General features: G+C 38.5%; 1 protein-coding gene across 2 annotated transcripts in view; it reads left to right on the top strand.

The window, feature by feature from the left end:
* ntrk2a (neurotrophic tyrosine kinase, receptor, type 2a) overlaps nt 1-10276 on the top strand; it is an 88810-nt gene extending 78534 nt beyond the window's left edge. For both annotated transcript variants that reach the window (XM_017413821.3, XM_017413820.3), the window contains exons 19-20: nt 3461-3619; nt 6968-10276. In XM_017413821.3, the coding sequence (XP_017269310.1) occupies nt 3461-3619; nt 6968-7153 (345 nt within the window). In that variant the 3' untranslated portion in view covers nt 7154-10276. The remainder of the gene's footprint in view (nt 1-3460; nt 3620-6967) is intronic.
* The last annotated feature ends 9565 nt before the right edge of the window (nt 10277-19841 follow it).

The following is a 19841-nucleotide window of genomic DNA, read 5'->3' as shown; positions in this document are numbered from 1 at the left end:
AGCCCATGGGAAGGGGGACCCACGTATCCTCTTCGGGTTGTGCCCGGCCGGGCTCCATGGGTGAAAGCCCGGCCACCAGGCGCTCGCCAACGTGCCCCACCTCCTCCTTTTAGCCTTTAGATACAGTTTTGCTTATCTAAGTGTTCATGTAAGATTTTGTTCATTTTTCGCTTTTAGCTACAGTTTTCTTAAATTTAGGTTTAAAACCAATTTTGCTCATTTAAGCTTCTAGTTATGGTTTGTTAATTTTAGCTTTTAGCTATTGTGTTGCTGGTTTTAGTGTCTGCTTTGTAACAACTCAGTTAGCAATTCATTCTTCAAAAGATTTCAGCAAAGTCGTTCAGCTCCCAGCATTCACAGTGTAATTCTTTGCAGAACAGCAGTTTCTCTAAGTTTTATTTAACCTTGTCAAATCTTTGTAACTTTGTATTCTAAATTGTGACAAAAGGAAAATGAAATGAGAAGGAAGAGGCAATTCCTCTGGTGATAAAGTTAACTAAAGACTGTCTGTGTGAGGAAATCTCAGATGTTTGAGATTTTCATTTCATATAAAGAAACGTTGCATTATATTTAATTCTATCCTGGCTTTTAACGTTGAACGTTTTGATTATAGCTGATAAATTGACAAGTGAGGAGGTGGATATCGCACCACAGTTAGAGTACCCAGAACCTGGTTATGAAGAATAAAAACTGCATAGATGGAGGCAGGTATATTTCCCCGGGACATAAAAGTGAACCTGATGGCTATCTATGTGACCGTGCACTTTTTACGACTACATTAAATAATCCACTGACTAACATAGAAAACAGGCAAAGTGTTGGTGCCAGGCCATTAATAACAGGCATAAACCCGGGAAAATGGATTGTGCTATCTGTGCTGTGCAGTGGAGCGCAGATCAGCTGGTAGATTCATGTTTGAAGGAGGAGTGAGGGGAGAGGGGAGGTGCAGGGGGAAGGTGCAGGGGAGGATGGATAACGTCAGCATGCAGAACTGGGAGCCGAAGGGTCAGGGTTTGGGAATGGACTCAGCTATGACTTGGCTTTGATTTAAAACTAAAAAAAAATCAAACTTTGTTAACGTTAACATGTTTAGCACCTGAAACCTTGACAGTTTTTCAGAAAACTGGTAATAAGGCACAACCAAATAAAACAAAAAAAGAATAAAAAGGGGAAACTGACTGGGTGGATCATGTTTTGATGGATCTGAAGGATAAGCTCACTCAGATAATATCTTCTCAGTTGGAAGGATAACTTAAGTGTTAATGTTATCGTTAATTACTTGTGTAAAGACAAAGAGGAAACCTGTCTTTAACAAAAAATAAATACTGATGTTTTCTCTAAGCACCTTATGTTGTCTTACTGTAGTTTTTATTGTAAGTAATAAAAATTATGAGTGAATAATTTGGTGAAAGAAAATCTAGACTCAGTTTCCCAACAACAGTTTCACAGCTGAGTTGTTAAATGTTTTAATCACACAGTTTGATCACTGATAAAACACTTACCTGCTGCTGAAAACAGATAATTATCACTACAAAAATGTGATGTTTGTAAAAACATTGTTCACTTAAATATGTAAAATTCTACAGTCAAGCATTTATGACAGTCCTAATCATTCCAGTGTTTCATTTTGAGTGTAAACAACATACTTAAAGAGATAGTTTGGAATTTTTGACATTTGTTTCTGTATAAGGTTATAGGTAGTCAGTATCTTACCCGCAGGAGACAGCAGCTGTTTCAGAGTGGATTTCAGCCTTTGTTCATTTCAACTCAAACCTCAAACATTTCATAGTGCTTGAAGTGAATTCTCTCATATAAACTTCTTCATTGCATCACTTTTGCATCAGATGATTTTTTTATGCAAAAGACTGGCTGTGTTGGAACTTGGTCTGTTGTTTATTAAAACATACTTTTTGTTTGAAAGGCTATAAAATTTGTGAGAATTGCTTTGTTTAAAAAGGCAGATTTCTTTTTTTTATTATTTAAATATATCCCAGTCTGCCTAGCTGGTAGCTTTGGCCTTTCACTTGAATTTCTTCTTGATTCTCTAAGCTCAGGTTACTCTGGCTGCTCTCTGCTGCAGGTAAGATACTGACAACTCCTATCTACTCCACAGAAGCCCATTTTTTTAAAAAAAATCCAAACTTTCCCTTCAATAAAAATAGTCTTTTAAATATGGCTTATATCCTTCTTACTCTTTGTCCGAATCCACAGATGCCAGTTATTGTCTTTGCAGTTTTCTCCGTTTAAAAAGTTGATCAGAACAAATCAGACAGAGTTACTTAGAATTTCTTTAACCTGTCAAAACTGATGGCAGATTAACTTTAAGTCTTGCAGATCACAGTTACCGGAGCAATTATTGTGTTTTTGTTTCACGTTCTTATTTGAGGGGTTCACTGCCAACACCTGATAAAGATGTTTGACTTTATTTCCTTCTGCTTTGTTTTGATTAATGCTGATTTACAAACGCTATATTTTATTTCAAACACATCTAAAACATGTAACTGACTGATGCAAAGACAGTTTAAATGTTTCAGTCAGTTTAGCAACAAAGATAAAGTTCGAGTGAAAGCAATAAATATGTAGGGAATGCTTTTATACTCACGGTTTTTAGCATTAAGAGATAATAATCTGCAGCTGTATTGACCAGCTTCGAGCCTCTGAAGATAGTGTGAGTTTCAGCTGAAATGAGAAGTCTTTATGAATAATAAAAACAGCAAATGAATATAACAATTTTACAGACTGAACTGTTGGAGTTCAGATTAGAGCCAATAATGAAACGCCCAGTTGTCTCTCAGACAACCAGTTCACTATTTCTGCCTTCTGAGAATCACTGAAACAAGATCATCAATCCATAAAAAAAACTTACAGTCCAACTGAATAAATGTTTAACTAATTAAATTTTGCCTGTATGAGATTTTAATAGTGCTCTTAAACACTGGTTAATTAACAGTAAAAAACACGACTGAGTTGATTTGCTGTCGTAGTTCACATGTTTGGACACTGACAATTCATTTTCACATCTATCCACCAATTCCATTTGCTGTAGTATCATGCATTTCTTCTGTAATTAGCAGCACATACATCATGGTTTAAATGCTCCATTTGTTTGAGGAAATACTGCACATAAAACAATATTATAGTCTTCAGGTAAACAGATTTATCAGGGTGAGGCGCGCTACAGTCACCAGGAATGATGCAATCTGCTGCATCGAACCATCAAAACCCATTCAGTGAAACGCCTCGGGCAGCAGTTCGGAGGACTAAAATGTTTGCAGCGGTGCTTTAAAATGGGCTGAAACTCCAGACAGCGTGAGAGATGGAGAAAAGAGGCATGAGGTTCCAGGAAAGAATAAAATAAAATGGAATAAATATGCCTCCAAGCTCTTTCACGTCTTAATTTTACAATAAAATGATTTTATAGTTTCTACGTGTGTGTGTCTGTGTGTGTGTGTCTTCAAAGGTGGGAGGTCACACCATGCTGCCCATCCGCTGGATGCCCCCTGAAAGCATCATGTACAGGAAGTTCACAACAGAAAGTGATGTTTGGAGTCTAGGAGTTGTCCTCTGGGAGATCTTCACCTATGGAAAACAGCCTTGGTATCAGCTCTCCAATAATGAGGTACAGAACTTTTTCTTTTTTCGTTTTTAAACTACTTTAGAATATGTGATGTGCGATCAGGCATCGGGGTTGTGGAGGTAACACAATCACTGTAACGTTATCAACTTTATAAAGTAGTGCTGAGCAGCAGGCGTTTGAGTTTATTTCGACGGCGGTGTCAGCCTGATAAGTTGTCACAGAAACGTAAATGGTGGTAGAAGGGAGGACCCAAATGCAGGACACAGGAGGCAGCAACAAACAACTTTATTAGAACTAAGGTGGTGAGGAAAAATAATAAGTCTGCTGAACATATAAAACTTCCATTAATCTAAGATACATAAGTTAAGCCAGTCCAGACAAGAAGAGCAGGGCAGAAGGCATCCAAGCTAACGAGACGCAGGTGAAAACAATGAAAACAATCACAGGCAGATCAGCAGGGGCAGTAAAACTGGAATTAACTAATAAAACATCAACAAAGGGCTGCAAAATTAACCAATAAAAACAGCTTTATTAGTAAATTCCAAATCAATCTCAAAAAGACATTTATTAAATAAAACTAGCATTCCTTCAAATGTGTCGCCTCACCCGCTGCCTTACAGGCCAAAGTTTTATAAAATAATACTGCATGATCTGGTTATGCTCAAAGTATGTTACAGGGGTTACTCTCAGCTACTACCACACCAAGTTTTAGCTCAAGGTCTGCATAAATGACAGATTTATAGTCATTATGGTGTTTGCTAAATTTGGTTAGCTGTGGCAGCCATCTTGAATTGAGTTCACGCCAAAAGTTGACCAGTTGTAGACATACGTTCAGTGATCCCTTTCTGAGCATTTCGTTAAAATCGGTCCAGTGGTTCATGAGATATTTTGCTAACAGACGAAAACAAATGAAACCTACACACAAAACTGCTGCCTTTCATGGCTGCAGGACAAGAAAATTCACAAACAAAAACCTAGAGACTGCGACCTAAATGAGGCCAAAAAACATGCTGTAGCAACAAGCAATAAAATAATAAATAAACCTAATCCCTGAGTGGAAATAAATCTGAACGTGTGATTAGTTTTTGCAGTGTAATGATTACATGAGCTTGGGTCATTTCTCCACCTCATATAAAATTACAAGCTCTGCAAGCTGTTTCTGATTTATTTTCTGTTGTGGCTGCAACAGATTAGGGAGTAAACTATTCTCGTGACACCTGAAAAAGAGCACAGCTGCTCTGAATTATTATGTTTAGTTGTTTCGTAAGTTCTGCTTTGATAATTACTCACAGTAACACGAAGTGAAATGGTCTGTTATCAGAGAGCAACACTGAAATGATGCAGAGGCAGGTGGGTTTGAGTTTTTGACTGGACTGTGAAGCCATGTTTTTAAAACAGAATTCAAATACCACCATCTTTTTTGTGTTTGTTTTGTCATGTTCCAGTGATCCTGGCACAAGACAATATTTTGAGGTTTATTTGTGCTTGCTTAGTTGTATTTTAGACAAAATAAATGGTGTTACTGCTTTTAAAAGGAAGACATTCCCTAATATTATACACTACAGTGATTAAAATAATGTACCACACTTTACTGTTAAAATAATTTGAGTGAATATCTGAATCATAGCAAGAGAAGAACATTTCCTAATATCTAAAACAACCAGATTTTAAATCCTAATACTGTAAAACTGTTTTCAGGTCATTATAATCAAATGACATAATTGCCCCACAATAGAACTTTTCACTTTCAATTTTTTTTTCTTATAGGACCTAATACAGCAGTGAACAACAACATCCCGAACAATCACTTTGCTCAAATCACATGAGGATTTTAGTTTAATGAGACATCAACTCAACCCCCCCAAACAGATGTTTGTTTAAAGTTTGACACTTAGCAACTGGAGTCAACTCTGACAGTCTCTAAGCAAAGTATCTCATGAAGCACAGGATGGATTTTAATGAAACTTTAGGGTAATTGTCACTGAATGCACATATACAACTGATGAACCTTCGGAGCCAACCCAATTCAAGATGGCTGCCACAGCCAATCAACTTTAATAAACACATAAATGTGTGTAACTCAGTTAATTCGACAGCTATTGAGCTAAGATTTGGTGTTGTAGTAGCTGAGCATAGTTCCCAACACATACTTCTTTGAGAGAACACATCTCACAAGATTTTGTATAATGTCATTTACAAGGTTTGACAAAAAATGGCTAAAACTCTCTTCTCAGCTTCTTCTTATGTTAAAACTGTGGCATGAAAGGGGTCAGGCAATATGCATATACAACCCTTCAGTCATACCTGGAAGAGAGAGAAAAACATTTTTTAGAACCTAATATAGTAAAGAGGAACAACTTCCCAAACTACCACTTTGCTCAAATCACATGAGGTTTTGGTGTAAGACATCCACTTAACCTCCATTTTATTTAGATTATAGCATCCACCATATGTATGTGAGATGAGATGGAAATAGCTACAGAAGTAAGAAAATAAAAAGCAGAAAATAGTCTTATAGCTCCATCAACCCTTCTGTCCTCACTAACCTGGACCTAATGACGCTCTCAACTCTGGTTCCATCCAAGAATTAACCTTTACCACCGATCAGGTCTTCTCTTTTCCCAAACAACCGGCAAATCCTTCTCTTTCACAGGTCGCTCACCTCTCGACCCTGAATCTGATATCTTTTCCACGGAACGTGACGTTTTCTTCCACAACCAGATATCAATTACTCATCCGCTCGCACGAGCTGATAGCAATCAGGGAACGAGGAGGAGTAGCTTTGCTTGATTGCTCGCCAAAATGACAACTTTCAAACAGATTGGATCTTTGATATCCAGCAATTTATAAGCCACAGCTGTTTCTGGAGGCTTAATAAAAGCCATTAAGTGGTGTTCGTTCCATGAGCACAGCAGGGTGTACTTAATGTTTGAGGAGATTATAACAAGCTTATGTTATAGCCTGGCAATAATGTAGGTAATTTACAAATAGATGAGAGGAAACAAGAGCGTTCCTTTTTCTTCAGCTAGACGTCTTCATTTCTACTTAAATTCTCAGTCCTATATGTTATTAATGAGTACAAAAGACTTGATGTACAAGTTATGAACATAAACGCACGACTGAGAGTTTCTTCTCGCTCTGCTTCGTATGGATGGCTGCTCCTCTGCATAACACCTTGAGTTTAGTAAATAATTTATTTACGATGACATTTCCACTGTATGTCACCGCGGCAAGGTGACGCAGCTTTTACAGAAGAAGATATTTATCATCCTCACTGAAGTTTTGCGCGCGCGGAAAGTGGTGAATTTCACCCCGAGTTGGCCGAGGCGGCTGCTGAAATTGAAGGTCACGTCTCCATTTCTTCCCCTTCTCCTGCTTCCTCCTCTGTAGGTGATAGAGTGTATAACTCAAGGTCGGGTGCTGCAGCGCCCCCGGACCTGTCCCAAAGAAGTGTACGACCTGATGCTGGGCTGCTGGCAGAGGGAGCCGCACATGAGACTCAACATTAAAGAAATCCACGGTCTGCTCCTCAACCTGGCCAAGGCCTCGCCTGTATACCTGGATATTCTGGGCTGAACACAACGTCAGGATGAAGAGTTCTGAATGTGTGTGATGTGTGCGGTCTGTACGTGTATTTAAAGTTGCGTGCGTGTTTGTGAAAGAGCTAGGCAGGGCGTTGTAACCATTCAGACTGAAGTATTTGATGCTCATGCAGGTGTGTGTGTGTGTGTGTGTGTGTGTGTACAGGATGTGAAGCTCTCTTCAAGGCAATCAGACAATTCTTCAACTCATCCCCAATCGCCTCTTTCCTCCTGGCCAATTTCCTCTCCTTTCTGCAATCCAACTCCGTTCTTTTTTTTTCCTCCCCGAAGAGACTTTTATGTAAAGTGATGCTTTAAACTTACTGGGGCTACATTGTAAAAAAAAAAAAAAAAAAAAAAAAAAGCAACAAAAATAACAAACAAACTGATTAACAAGAATTTAACTTAAGAGACTTATCCCATGCTGCCCGTCAGACACCAGGACACGTTCGAACATCTGGAAAGCTCAAGGAGGCGCAGCGAGAGGGAGGATTTCCAGAAGCTCCCATCCCTTTGCTTGTAAATATGAGACTACATTTCAGAACGGATGGCTCTGCGGGACGACGAGCCGTAACGAGACACTGTGTTTTCTCCTCTCACCCTGTCTATCTGTCTGTCTGCCCCTCTGTCTTTCAGTCTCTCTCTCTCTCTCTCTCTCTCTCTCTCTCTCTCTCTCTCTCTCTCAAAACGCTACGTGAATATTTCTGTCAGCATTCAACCAGCAATGCAACCGGCAAGCGCGACAACTGAGACATGGTATGCATACGGTAAATTGAGTGAGACACAGCGATGGCCAGGAAGAAGGGAAAAAAAAAAAAAAACGGGAGTAAGTGTAAACACAATCTGCTTCCCTGCCTGTCAGACGAAATTAGAAGGTGTGATGAAAAGATAATTTCAGGTTGGCCAATTTTTGCTGATGCAGAAAAACAGTCAGCGACAACACAGCTGCAGCCGAGGCTTTTAACTACCGCGGTGACAGAAAGGAAGTCAGTGATTTAAGGCTCATTCATGTCTGCATGCTGCATTTTACCACTGTTATCTGTTGCATTTTACTTTCCTCAGGCCTGGACTGCACAGGGTAACATGAAGACTCACCCCACCCCCCTCGCCCCCATCCCCTCCCTAACTCCTCAGTGACAGATGCCTCACTTGTGATGTCAAGCGCTCGTGTCGGAGGTCAATTGATTCACTTGTCCACAGCTGTCCAACAATCGCGAGATCACAGTGTTGGGGAAGTGAAAATGCGGGGTGTACGGGGGATTTGGGGGATTTGGGGGGGGCTGTAAAGGTTGCCAAGGGAGTTTAGGTTTTGAGCGGTCAGATCTTGGTCAGATGTGTGGGTGCCGGCACTGCAGAAGGTGTGGTTCATTTGGTCAACCCCTATTAAATCATCAAGGCTCTCAGCACTCAGACATTCTCGAAAACCACATCTGCGTTAGAGGGGCCAAAAAAAATAAAAAAAAACACGCACACACCCTCCCACTCACTGAAAGACACTCAAAACGGGACGAGAAGGAAATTGAATTGTACATGTTTTATTATTTGAGCGGTGCAGTGCTTTAGCCAGGGCCCCTGTCCTCTGTAATGGTGTAATGTATATTTCATTACAGCCTAATGGGCTCCATTAGCACAGTCTCCTCACAGACATTCAAGACTTATTGTTTTATGGCCGAGAAGGAGAAGATGGAGGGATGGGAAGGATAGGAGAGCTGAAGGAGAAGAAAACAAAGTGAGGAGCAGTGATGGGGAGGAATACGAGCAGAGGTAATAATAACACACATATTGGGAAGAAATGGAGGGGAAGAGCGCCAGAATGGGAGTGATGAGGTATACAGAGGAGAAAGAATAAAAGGGATGAAGGAGAAAGTTGTTGGAGAAGATGGAAGCCGAGGGGGGGTGGAGAGGTGAGGAACGTCCTCGGGGAGAAAAGACGAGTGAACATTCATCATTAATAGGGCCAGCAGATGTTTTGCAAGCCACAACTTCAACTTTTACGCTCCCTTCACATTCCTACAGCTACACACACACACACACACACACACACACACTTTACTGGCAGTCCATGCACACTGAAGAGGATTTTAACACACATCCCTGTTATTGAAAACCACTTCACTCACTCACAGCACTTGTTTACTGTATATACAGCTCATATGCATGCAAGAAAACACATTTAATGTTTGTTTTTTGCATTTTACTGGTGCATATTTTACTCTAACAAAACTTTATTCACTGCTCTTACACTAACAGCCATTTTACTTAGATGTAGAGCAACAATTTGGAGGAATAGGTCCGTATTGTTACTTAACAGCACTTGATGGTATTGATGTTTGTGGATTTGATTTCTAGTAATATTATTTATAAATTAAGAAGCATTTTGTACATTTCTTTCTATATTTGAGGTTGCCTTTTTTGCAACAGCGACTGAATTTTTGTTTTTGCAAACGTGTAAGATAATTTTGAGTGTAGGTGTGTTTTTAATGTCACACTCCCTCTTAACAACTACCGAGCCTGTCCTCGTGGACACCGTTCTCTACAGCAGGGATGGATGGATGTCTCGCCCATCTGTCACATTCTGGAAGTTGATTTTGATGTGTTGCAAAAAAAAAAAAAAAAATTGACACCCGTCAGAGTGTAAATACGAGCGTCGTGGCTGCAGCGTTGACAGCGCGCGCTAACGAGGTCCTCGAAATCTGTCCCTGCTGTATGGCGAGCTTGCACTGGAGTGAACACTCAAACACTTTTCACAAAAGTTGCCACACAATATCTCTGTGCAATAACAGAGGGCAGGGTGTGTGAGGGCCTGTCTGCGTGTGTGAGCTGGAAAAAAAAAAAAAAACTGTGAGAAATAATTTCAGTGTGTGTGAACTCCTCTGATGTCAAAAGAGTACCATGAAGCAGCTTCCCAGCACTGTCTGTGTATGTACCTGCTGTGTTTTCCTTCTTTTTTTTTTTTTTGAAATTATGAACTGTGACAAGTTTAAGAGATTTGGTGTTTTAACAGTTTGGTAAAACAAAAAAAAAGTCTGAGATGGATGCTTGTTGTGAAGAAAACTGGTCGGTTCAGATCAGCTGTAAAACAAGAAGAATAAAAAGGAAAAAAACAAACAAAAAAAAACACACCCTACATCTGCTGTGCGACTGGAAACCTCAGACAGTTTGGACTGACAATCACAGACTTCTCTCTTTCTCTCTTTTATTCAAGTGACCTACTGTATGATAGATTATTCAACCAACTTTCTTCTTCTATGCTGCCTATACTGTATGTGATCGTCTCAAACTCTGGTCCTTAGAAGTGCTACTTCTTCCTTTCCTTTTTTGGTTCTTTTTATTTTTTTGGTAAACCTAAATAACAGCGAGAGGAATGAACAAAACTTTCATGTAAAAATGTGAATAAGCTGCTGGAAGATTTAAAGCATTGTAAACTGCTGTGTCCCAGACTGTGTCAGCATCCAGATTGAACTATTCTCCTCATTCGTCTCAGAAGCCGGGAGCGGATAGATTGGAAGCAATGTGGGACTCAATGAATTCACAAAATGACATGAAGCAGCCCCCGGGATGCTGAGCGATATTTGCTCGTTCTTTTGGGGTTGCGTGTCGGCATGTGTGTGTGAGTGTGTGTGTGTGTGTGTGTGTGTGTGTGTGTGTGTGTGTGTGTGTGTGTGTGAAAAACGGCTGACTGATCCTGGAGTGAGTCAAGCAAAGATCTGTCAGCTAAATCCAAGCTCAAATGTAATAAGATTCAACACAAGAATCAGCAATAGATTTACTGTTGCTGTTTGCAAATGTGTGATAAATAAGTCTTGCAGGACTGTGATCGGTTTTATGGCAGCTAAGATTTATGGAATCAGTCAATTGCTTTATTTATGACACCAGAATCAGCCTTCTTCTCTACACAACTTGCTAAAAAGGGCCAGGCTTCACACAGGTATATCAGCAATATTGATACAAATTTCCTTGTTGTGTTTTTGTGTATTTTTGGGGCTAAACCATGTGATTCACTCAACCGAAGCATATTCTACATACACTAGATACGCATAGCAACTTTAAGTGTGTTATGATCCATATCAAATTTAATCCCCCGTCTCCCAGAAACCCCCAACATCAGACTCAGATTCAATCGAGCCGAAATATCGCAAAGGTCATCTCTGAGATTACTTTTGTGCTTGGATGCTTCTGGAGCTCAAACGCCTCGAAGAATGTAATAACATGAAAAGTACTTCTCTGCAAAGAAAAAGCAAGGAAGAAAACGAAAAAATGAAACTGTGATTTGCTCTAAACAGTTTCTCCCTTTTTTGGGGGGGAATTTTCTCTTCTTCTTCTTTTTTTGTGAGTTTGCATTTAGAAAGCTGTAATACACCCAAGGCATTATATATATATATATATATATATGAAAGAAATGCTAAAATGTTATTTGCAAAAAAGGCATTTGGAAATTTAGGTTTCTCCAAATTTCAGATTTTGAATCAGTGCCACTAATGTGTACCTTTCCAGGGAGGGTTGTTGTATAACATGTGACACTTAACATTTTTAATGTCACCCATCTGTGCTGTGTTGGTGCCCACACACACACACACACACACACACACACTCATACACACACACCAAGAAGAACTTGGACAGTCTTGTAGTTGCGTGGTGGAAATAGTTAGTCATGCTGGTGATGATGATCATGTGACTTTTCTCTGAAGGTGGACCAGTCTGTTGTGATACAATGTAATTAATAAAAAAGTGTTATGTCACATCAAACATCCTGCATGTGAATATACTAAAGTGTGTGCATGTGTGTGCGTGTGTGATCCTCCTATTTGGCAATATGATTAGCACAGGGGTCTGGAGGATTATAAATATGCTTAAAGGCATAGTTTGTAGGGTTCTGTGGGAAAATGATGAACAATTAGTATCTCACCTGTTAGAAATAGTTCTTTTAATGACCTCAGTTGGGAGAAATAGAGTTTAATTCCCACTGGATGAAATACTATGATATTCTTGCCAAAGTGCCAGAGGCTGCAGCAGAAGTAGGTACAGCTACTATTTTCTGCAAATGACCATAGAATTCCTCATCAATAAGCATGTAATGCTGAATTGGCAGCATTGTAAAAGTTTATAAAATTGTCTGAGCATGAAACACTGTGAAGGTTTTGAAAGTGGAGTTGTTTTAAGATGGCAGCAATCCACGTTGGTCTTGGCTCCACTTGAACTATTCGTCATCTTTGTCATTATGGACAGATTAAGCTCTTATTTCTTTAAATTGAGGCTCTTCAAAGAGCTGTCATGCCACAGGTAAGATATTAATTGTTCATTACCCTTCCAAACAAAAACAAAAAAACTCACCTCAAAAGATCTGAACTGTCTTTTCAAGTGTTAAGGTTAAGGTTAAAGTGTTACGGTTAGACATGAATTTATTACAGTATTAGGCTTGGGTCAGGCTGTTAGTTTAAAAAAGATGTCAATGCAGTGATCTAACAGCCATGTAAGTTAAAGAAAAAATAGTTTTCAGTAAACAGCTAGAAGAAAATAAAAATAAAATATTTCAGAATTATTGCCAAAAACATGAAAACATCTTGAGTGAGCTCAGGCTGGTGTGAGAGAAACTATTCAAATAAATTCAGTAAAAGAGCTGCAGTGTTGGTGTGATGCTGCATCTCCTCCGTTTTATTATTCCCTACATAAACCCAGTGTCTTGTAAGAAAAATATTATACTTGCTTGGTTTGTAGATTAGAAGCAGGCTGAGGGCTTTTCGGGGGAATTGTATTAGCAAATTGGACAGGAGGGTTTGTCTGAATCCCAGATGCAATTAGGTAACAGCTCAATTAATATGCTCTTTTTTTTACAAAGAGGTCTGCTGACAATTTATCACCCTATAAAACAGCACTGAATAGAAAATGAAAAACACATAATCTGGCACAAAACTCACCTTGTTGTCAGTGTGTGTTACAGTGATATGGAGGAAGTGAGAGAACAAAGACTCAGCAGACTTTCTGCATGTTCTTCTATGTAGGAATTAGAGGAGTATGTGTTCTTTTGGTGTACAGTGGAGACTTGAGCCCTTCAGCTACATAAATAACATCTTTAATCAACGGACATGCGCTAAGTTTAAAGCATGGCAGTGCAAGCACATCTGAAAAGACTCCAGGGCATTTTGAATATGCATTTGCAGAAAGTGAAGCATGTAAATCCTTTGTTGCAAACCCTGCTAAGTTTGTCACAACACTTTCTCTTTATTCAGCCCCGAGGCAGTACGATTGCACCTTTGATCTCAATTAAAATATGCTTAACCTGAACGGTTCTTGTCTAAAGCTGTATTTTCCAAGGACAAAAAGAATTTAGAAAGTTTCTTCTAGTAATTTTAACCAATTAAAACTAATTTGCTCAAAGTAATTTGGCAGTAGTACCAAAATTAGAGAATGGGGGAGTTTGATGTTCAGGAACCCTGTGCCTGGCATAAACAAAAATCTTCTCTTTTACCAAAAGACTTACAAAGTATTCTGTTTTACTTAAAAATCAGCTGATGGTGAATAAACTGATGACTGATGTGGAAGCTAATCTGATTATGCTGATTATGATTTAACTCGTTTTCTTTCCAGTTCTTGTACCGGATCATAAAAGCATATTGTGCAGCGTTTGCACAAAAAACAAGGTCAAAATAAGATTTAGTTTTTCCATTAAAAAAAAAACCCAAAGCAAAACAAAAAAAACCCCACTATCTACAGCAGATGAACTGTACCTGAAAGTCAAGTTCTTCAGAAGAAATAAAAAGAAAAAAGACAAAAAAAAAACCATCCAACAAATATCTTGATATGACCTAAAAGTATCATCCTCCAGCTGAACATTTGCATGTCAAGTTTGCAGCTAATAGCTTTTTGGGAATCAACTTGTTGGTGCTAAAATAGTATTGTATATGTCAAAATGTGTTAGCGTTGTTTTCTCCCCAATAGATTCAGCAAAAAAGGAACAAATCATGCCTTTGTGACAGGCTGTCAAAAAAAGCTGCTTAAGATCAAATTTGAACATTGGTTTGTAGGATGTGGTGAGTTGTTTGCTTTGTGCAGACACAACATGTAACAGTTCGGTGGAGTTAGGTGGCTTAATAACAACTATTCTTCTGAAAATGGTCTAGTATCAGGCTGAAAATGAACCAAAAACCAAGAACACAACCAAAGACAAAAACCTTTTGGAAGAACTTTGGATTACCCCCAAAAACATCTGGCTCCTTGGAAGTAAAATTTAAAGAAATGAGAAAATGACTCAAAACCTTTACAGAGTATTGCGTGTGTGTCTGAGTGTACTGGTGTATGGAACAAGGCAGAGCATTAAAAAACAACAGGAAAAAAAATTATCTCAACTCAAGCAACTAGTTAAAATTTCATTAGGGTCTTAAAAGAATTACACTGTGACAATAAAACCCCCAACAATACGTTTGTGCAAACAGGTATGCTTTTAAATCCCTCAAGGTTTAAACAAATGTTGAAAGTAAAGTAATCAGCTCCTGTCCTTCTCTGCACTCAATCGCTCTAAGAAGTCACATTTTTTACACTGAAGCGGGCTTAATTTGCAATTGTTTGGAAGTCTAGTAAAAGTAATTTGTGTAAAGCACTTAATCATTAGAGCGTCAAAAGGCAGCACCATTGTAACATGTAAATTATAGGTTTAAAGACAGCCCTATCTTATAGCGAACGCTCATGCACTCCTACAAAACCTCATTACAGAACCGAGACCTTGCCAAGGACGGACCTGGCAGGGTTCCTGCATTCAGCGGGGAGGCTTACTGCAGGTGGACACAGAATAAACAGTGATGAATGCATGAATTATACACTCACGACGTCAATGTTTGGATGAATGTCATCAACTGGAATATAGTTTTATAGAAGAGGTCATCGTTACACTAACGAGTTTTGTTAGTAATTACATTTAATGTATTATCATATGCGCTGGAGAAAGCAGCAAAGCTTTATTTTGAGTAAAATCAATACTGAGATGTGATCGTGACTGAAATAAAAACAGAAAGGGTAAAAAGACCCTGAGCTGAAATGTTTACTCATAAGCATATTTAATCAAACTGTGATTTAGCAGCGGAATTAAAACTGCGACCGAGTGTTTTGTCGCTTTTTAGGATTTAAAAACAGGAACTTTTTTTGGAGATGTGTTTTTTGTCTCAGAAACAGCCAGTAAAAAAAAAAAAAAGAAAACAGTTTCAACCTGAAATCATCCGAGCTGGAGTTCAAAAGCCTGACAAACCCTCTGAAGCAACTCGTGAAACATCTGAAAGGATGATTCATCGCTGAATCCAGACACTGGAACTCTACAAAGACAACATTTCAGCACCTTGAAACATTTTCCAGACAAGGAAATGCTGTAATGGTTGCCAAACCGAGGCTTACGGTCTCTGTCGAGTGCGCCGTACATGAAAGCCTCAGTGATGCTGCTGGAATGGGCTGCCTGTGGCCCGACACCAGCATCCCAGAAGATCTAAAACCAGCAGGGAAGATGTGTGTCTTAATTACAGAGACATCACCACATATCAGAGCAAAGATTCAGCAGAGGCGCAGATGAGAAATGCCGAAGCTGCTTTGTAACAACGCGGCCCAATTAGAGATGTTAAAGGGAATGACAAGCAGTCATTAGCGGTTAATCCCTCACTGCTGCACCTGCATGGTGACATCATCCTCGCCACGGGGAGGAGGATTCATGTGGATGGGCTCCTACACAAATGTTTGCATCTGTTTCTCTGTGTGGGAAATTCGCCGAGTGAGCGTCATCTTTGCGTAGGCTAATATTGGTTAGCTGTGGCAGCCATCTTGATGTGAGTTAAATCGAAGAGCTAATCAGCTGTAAATGTCAACCCAGAGATCACTTTCTGAAGGTGCCATTAAAATTTGATCAGAGATTCACGGGATATTTCACTAACAGTACACACAAACACACCGCCTTTCTGCAGCGGGCAATAATTACATTCTGCTCCTTCTAAGGCTTAATTATTTAGTCTAATAATTAGATGATTTGGATAATTTGATCTAAAAAAAGACGAGATCCAATGTGTTTTTGTAATCATTATACAAACTTTATGAGACATGGATTATAGCTTTTTCTATTTGTTTGTTTGTTTTATATATCAACATGACTAAAAAATCTTTGAAAATGACATATATTTTTAAAATGTGAACTAAATAATAAGATTTTCCTGACAATAAGGACTTATAGGAAGTATTGAGTCATTAATGCATTTTATATTTATTGTCAAACAGACATTAATTATAGTTTAATTTTTTCTGTATTTTTTCATCTATTGGTGTTTTTAAATACATTTGTTTGTTAGTAACACAAAAAAGTCAAGATCAAATGTTATTTTTTACTTTTTCTTCTGATATAGGCTGATAAACTGGTTTATGAAACCAGCAAAGAACATTGGAAGAAAAAAAAAAAATGCTAAACTGAAAAAAATGCTGTAAACATTGTTGCCCTGCTCATTTCTCTCTGCTTACATCTACACTTTAATAGGTCATAGCTCACAGCATCAGGTATTACCTTAGCCACATCAAAGTCCAGATTGTTTTTTTCAGATCAGCTCCAGCTATATTTAGACTTGCAACAAACACAATCTCTGCTTAAAGCCGCTGCAGCTGGTCCACGCAGCTTCCAGCATCTCTGAACCCTGTCATTACCGAAGCCATTGTTGATTTTTCTGGTAATATTGGAGAATCTACCCACAATATTTGAGTCAAACAGAAAAGCATAGTTATATATAATTAGAAGCTCATAAATAAATGAAATATAGTAAGTGGTTGGACTAAGTTTGAGTACAGAAACTGTAACATTTTACCAACCAGATTAGCACCAGCGGTTCGGATGAATCAGCTGCTATTATCTGTGCAAGACAGTATTTTGCTGTGGTAATTATGTTAATTATGTACACTGTTATTAGAAGAAGTACACATCAGCTGTGACGTCAAGCCCTGAGTTTGGCATTTAGTCATCACCGTTTTTAGGTTTCTTGAAGACAGGTTTGAAATACCTAAGATCTGAGGTCAAATGCAAAAAATATATATTTCTATTGATTAACTCGTGATGATTCAGCTCATAGTTTTAAAAAGAAAATAATAAAAAGTTTGGTTTATTTAAATGTTTTTCTTATATTAAGACTGTAAAGTTTCACCAAGACACAAATTGTCTTTCTCCAGAAAGCTTTGCTCAAAACAGCGAAACAATCACGATAAAAGTAAATTGTAAAGTCAGAACATGCTACAAACAAGACTAGAAAGTGAGTTTCTGCACATCATTTTACGCCCTGTCTGCACTACTCCATGTTATTTAAAGTTTTTTTTGTTTTGTTCATACAAATGTCCACATTATAACAAAAACACTGCAATACCCATGCCGGGCCACTAGAAGGCGAAAATTTCCCACATTAACAATATATCAAAACACAGAGAAAGAGACTAGAGATTCTAGATATTCTCCCAAAATTTGTTTTTCTTTGATACAATTTTTAATCTCCTCCCAGTTATTCACCAGTTTAGCACACAATCAGATTTTATTAGCAACAGGATTAGGATAAAGCAAGATGGATCCTAAAACAGAACGGCTTTGCTGTTGTTTGGGTTTATAGAGCACAAGATAGTTAGCAAATGTCACTGTTATTGAAGAGCACCATGTTTCCTGTCCACACAGAGGCAACAGAAGTTTTTGTAATTTTTTTTTTTTTTTTAAATCTCCACTTTGTAAAGCATTTTTTCCTTTTAAAAATATCATGGTTTCTCAACAAAAGCTCCATTTGTGCATGGCAATGCAAACACAGAAAGAAAAATACCTGTTTTTGATATTGTGGATGGGGCCTAAAAGGCACAAAAATGATTTCTGAACTCACTTTTTAAATTTTATCTTTAGATAATTTAACCGTGGCTCATCGACAGGGCTGGCAAACAACTACAGATGCAGTTAAATGAAATAATAAAAATAAAAGCATAATGGACAGACAGAACTGTTATGGTTCGAGTCAATTACGGTACAGATTTTTCCAGTGAATTGCAGTAAAAGTTGCGCACTGAATACACGGTAAATGGTTCTTCCCAGAGGACGCAGTGAAAAACACTGAAAAACAGGACAAATTTATGAACAAGAGACATCCCTCATCTTCAGTCTCCTCCTTCTCCTGTAAGGGTTTCTTGTTCCACCGAAACGGAACAGCCAGTGGCTTTATCAAGATTTATGAGCTAAATCATCATTGGAAATATAAGACACTTGTTGGGGAACAAGGGCAGATGGGAAAAGGAGGGAGCGGTCAGACAGGGAGGAAAAAAAGAGATGGTGCTAGTTGAAGAGGAAAATGAGACAAAAGGAGAAAAGTGGGAGATAGCATAGGAAAGGAGAAACAACAGGCCAGAGAAAAAAGAAGAACAGATGTCTGAACTTGATCCTAAACCATACTTCAGTCCTGACTATTATGCTCCTGCTGTTTTGCTTGATAAATATACAGACGTCCCATTTGGAAGCTGTTAGGAAGTGAACGACAACCACGACTGAATGAACCGAGCTCAGACACAGATGCTGCATTACGTGACCCCCTCCTGATGGCACACTAATTCTTCTTCCTCCCTTTGTTTCCCTTCCTTAAAAAACAAAAACAAAAACAACCACTTGTGAAAAATAGCACAAACAAGAAAAAGCTAAAAGATCATGCTGTTAGTTATATTGACACATCTTCAGTGTGAGTTTGAGAGTTTAGCTGCTGATGATGATGATTTTTGCACTTGCAGACAACCGTAAATAACCACGTAACAGAAAGTGGCAGTAATGTAAAGGCTGTTCACAAGAAACATAACCTTTTCACAGAATCTCTAAACTACCCTGTAAGATGCAAGCTTTGCTTTTTTTTGTTTTGTTTTGTTTTTTTCATATCTATAAACCAATTGCTTTGTTAAAACCTAAACCTTTAATGACAGTCAGGAAAAATAAACTGCAGCTGAGGGAAAAGTGAAGTTTTATTTTCTCAGCTACAATAACAGATGGTTTTATAGGCGATGAACTTGGGTCTTCTGGTTGACAGCACATTAAACTTCACAGTTATATTCCAGCAGCCCCTAAACTGCTTTTTTCTGCCTGTTGAAACAAGGTTCCTCCTTCCTCCTTTTGTATTAGACTCTGGTTTTATTAGGTTTTTATTCTTTTGTCTTGTTTTTCCTGTTCCTCATTCTCCTGGACACTGTTATCAGCGCACCTGCTCTTAATTTTGTGATTATCCCTCAGCGAATTTAATACTCCCGAGTTCCTTGCATGTGTTTCCACGTACTGCTTCTCAGGTGACATCATGGTTTCTGTTCCTGGATTTTGCCAGCTGCAGCAGTGTCTTTTATTTGTTTGTTTCAAATCTGAAAATCTGCAGTCCTCATCAACCTGTTTATTGCACTTTTGATGTGCATGCCAATGCTCATTTAGCAGATACTTTTATCCTGTACAAACACATAATGGAAAAACATGAGGTTATCTTGCCCAGGGAATCTTTAAAATGCGAAGTTGGAAACCAAACCTTTAAATGAAAGAATGACTTCTACGTGTCCTGAGGTGAAACCATGAACTGCATGCATTAAATAATGCATATACGCAGTTTCACGTGTTTTATAAAAAAAAAAAATCTCCAGAGACCGTGTTAGTTAGCCTCAATAAATCCGCTGAATGACTTTAGTTT

Source organism: Kryptolebias marmoratus, linkage group LG1 (assembly GCF_001649575.2).
Source record: "Kryptolebias marmoratus isolate JLee-2015 linkage group LG1, ASM164957v2, whole genome shotgun sequence".
In the NCBI taxonomy this organism is placed as follows: Eukaryota; Metazoa; Chordata; class Actinopteri; order Cyprinodontiformes; family Rivulidae; genus Kryptolebias; species Kryptolebias marmoratus.
The sequence above is the reverse complement of the archived record's forward strand: the minus strand, read 5'-3'. Positions and strand labels throughout refer to the sequence as shown.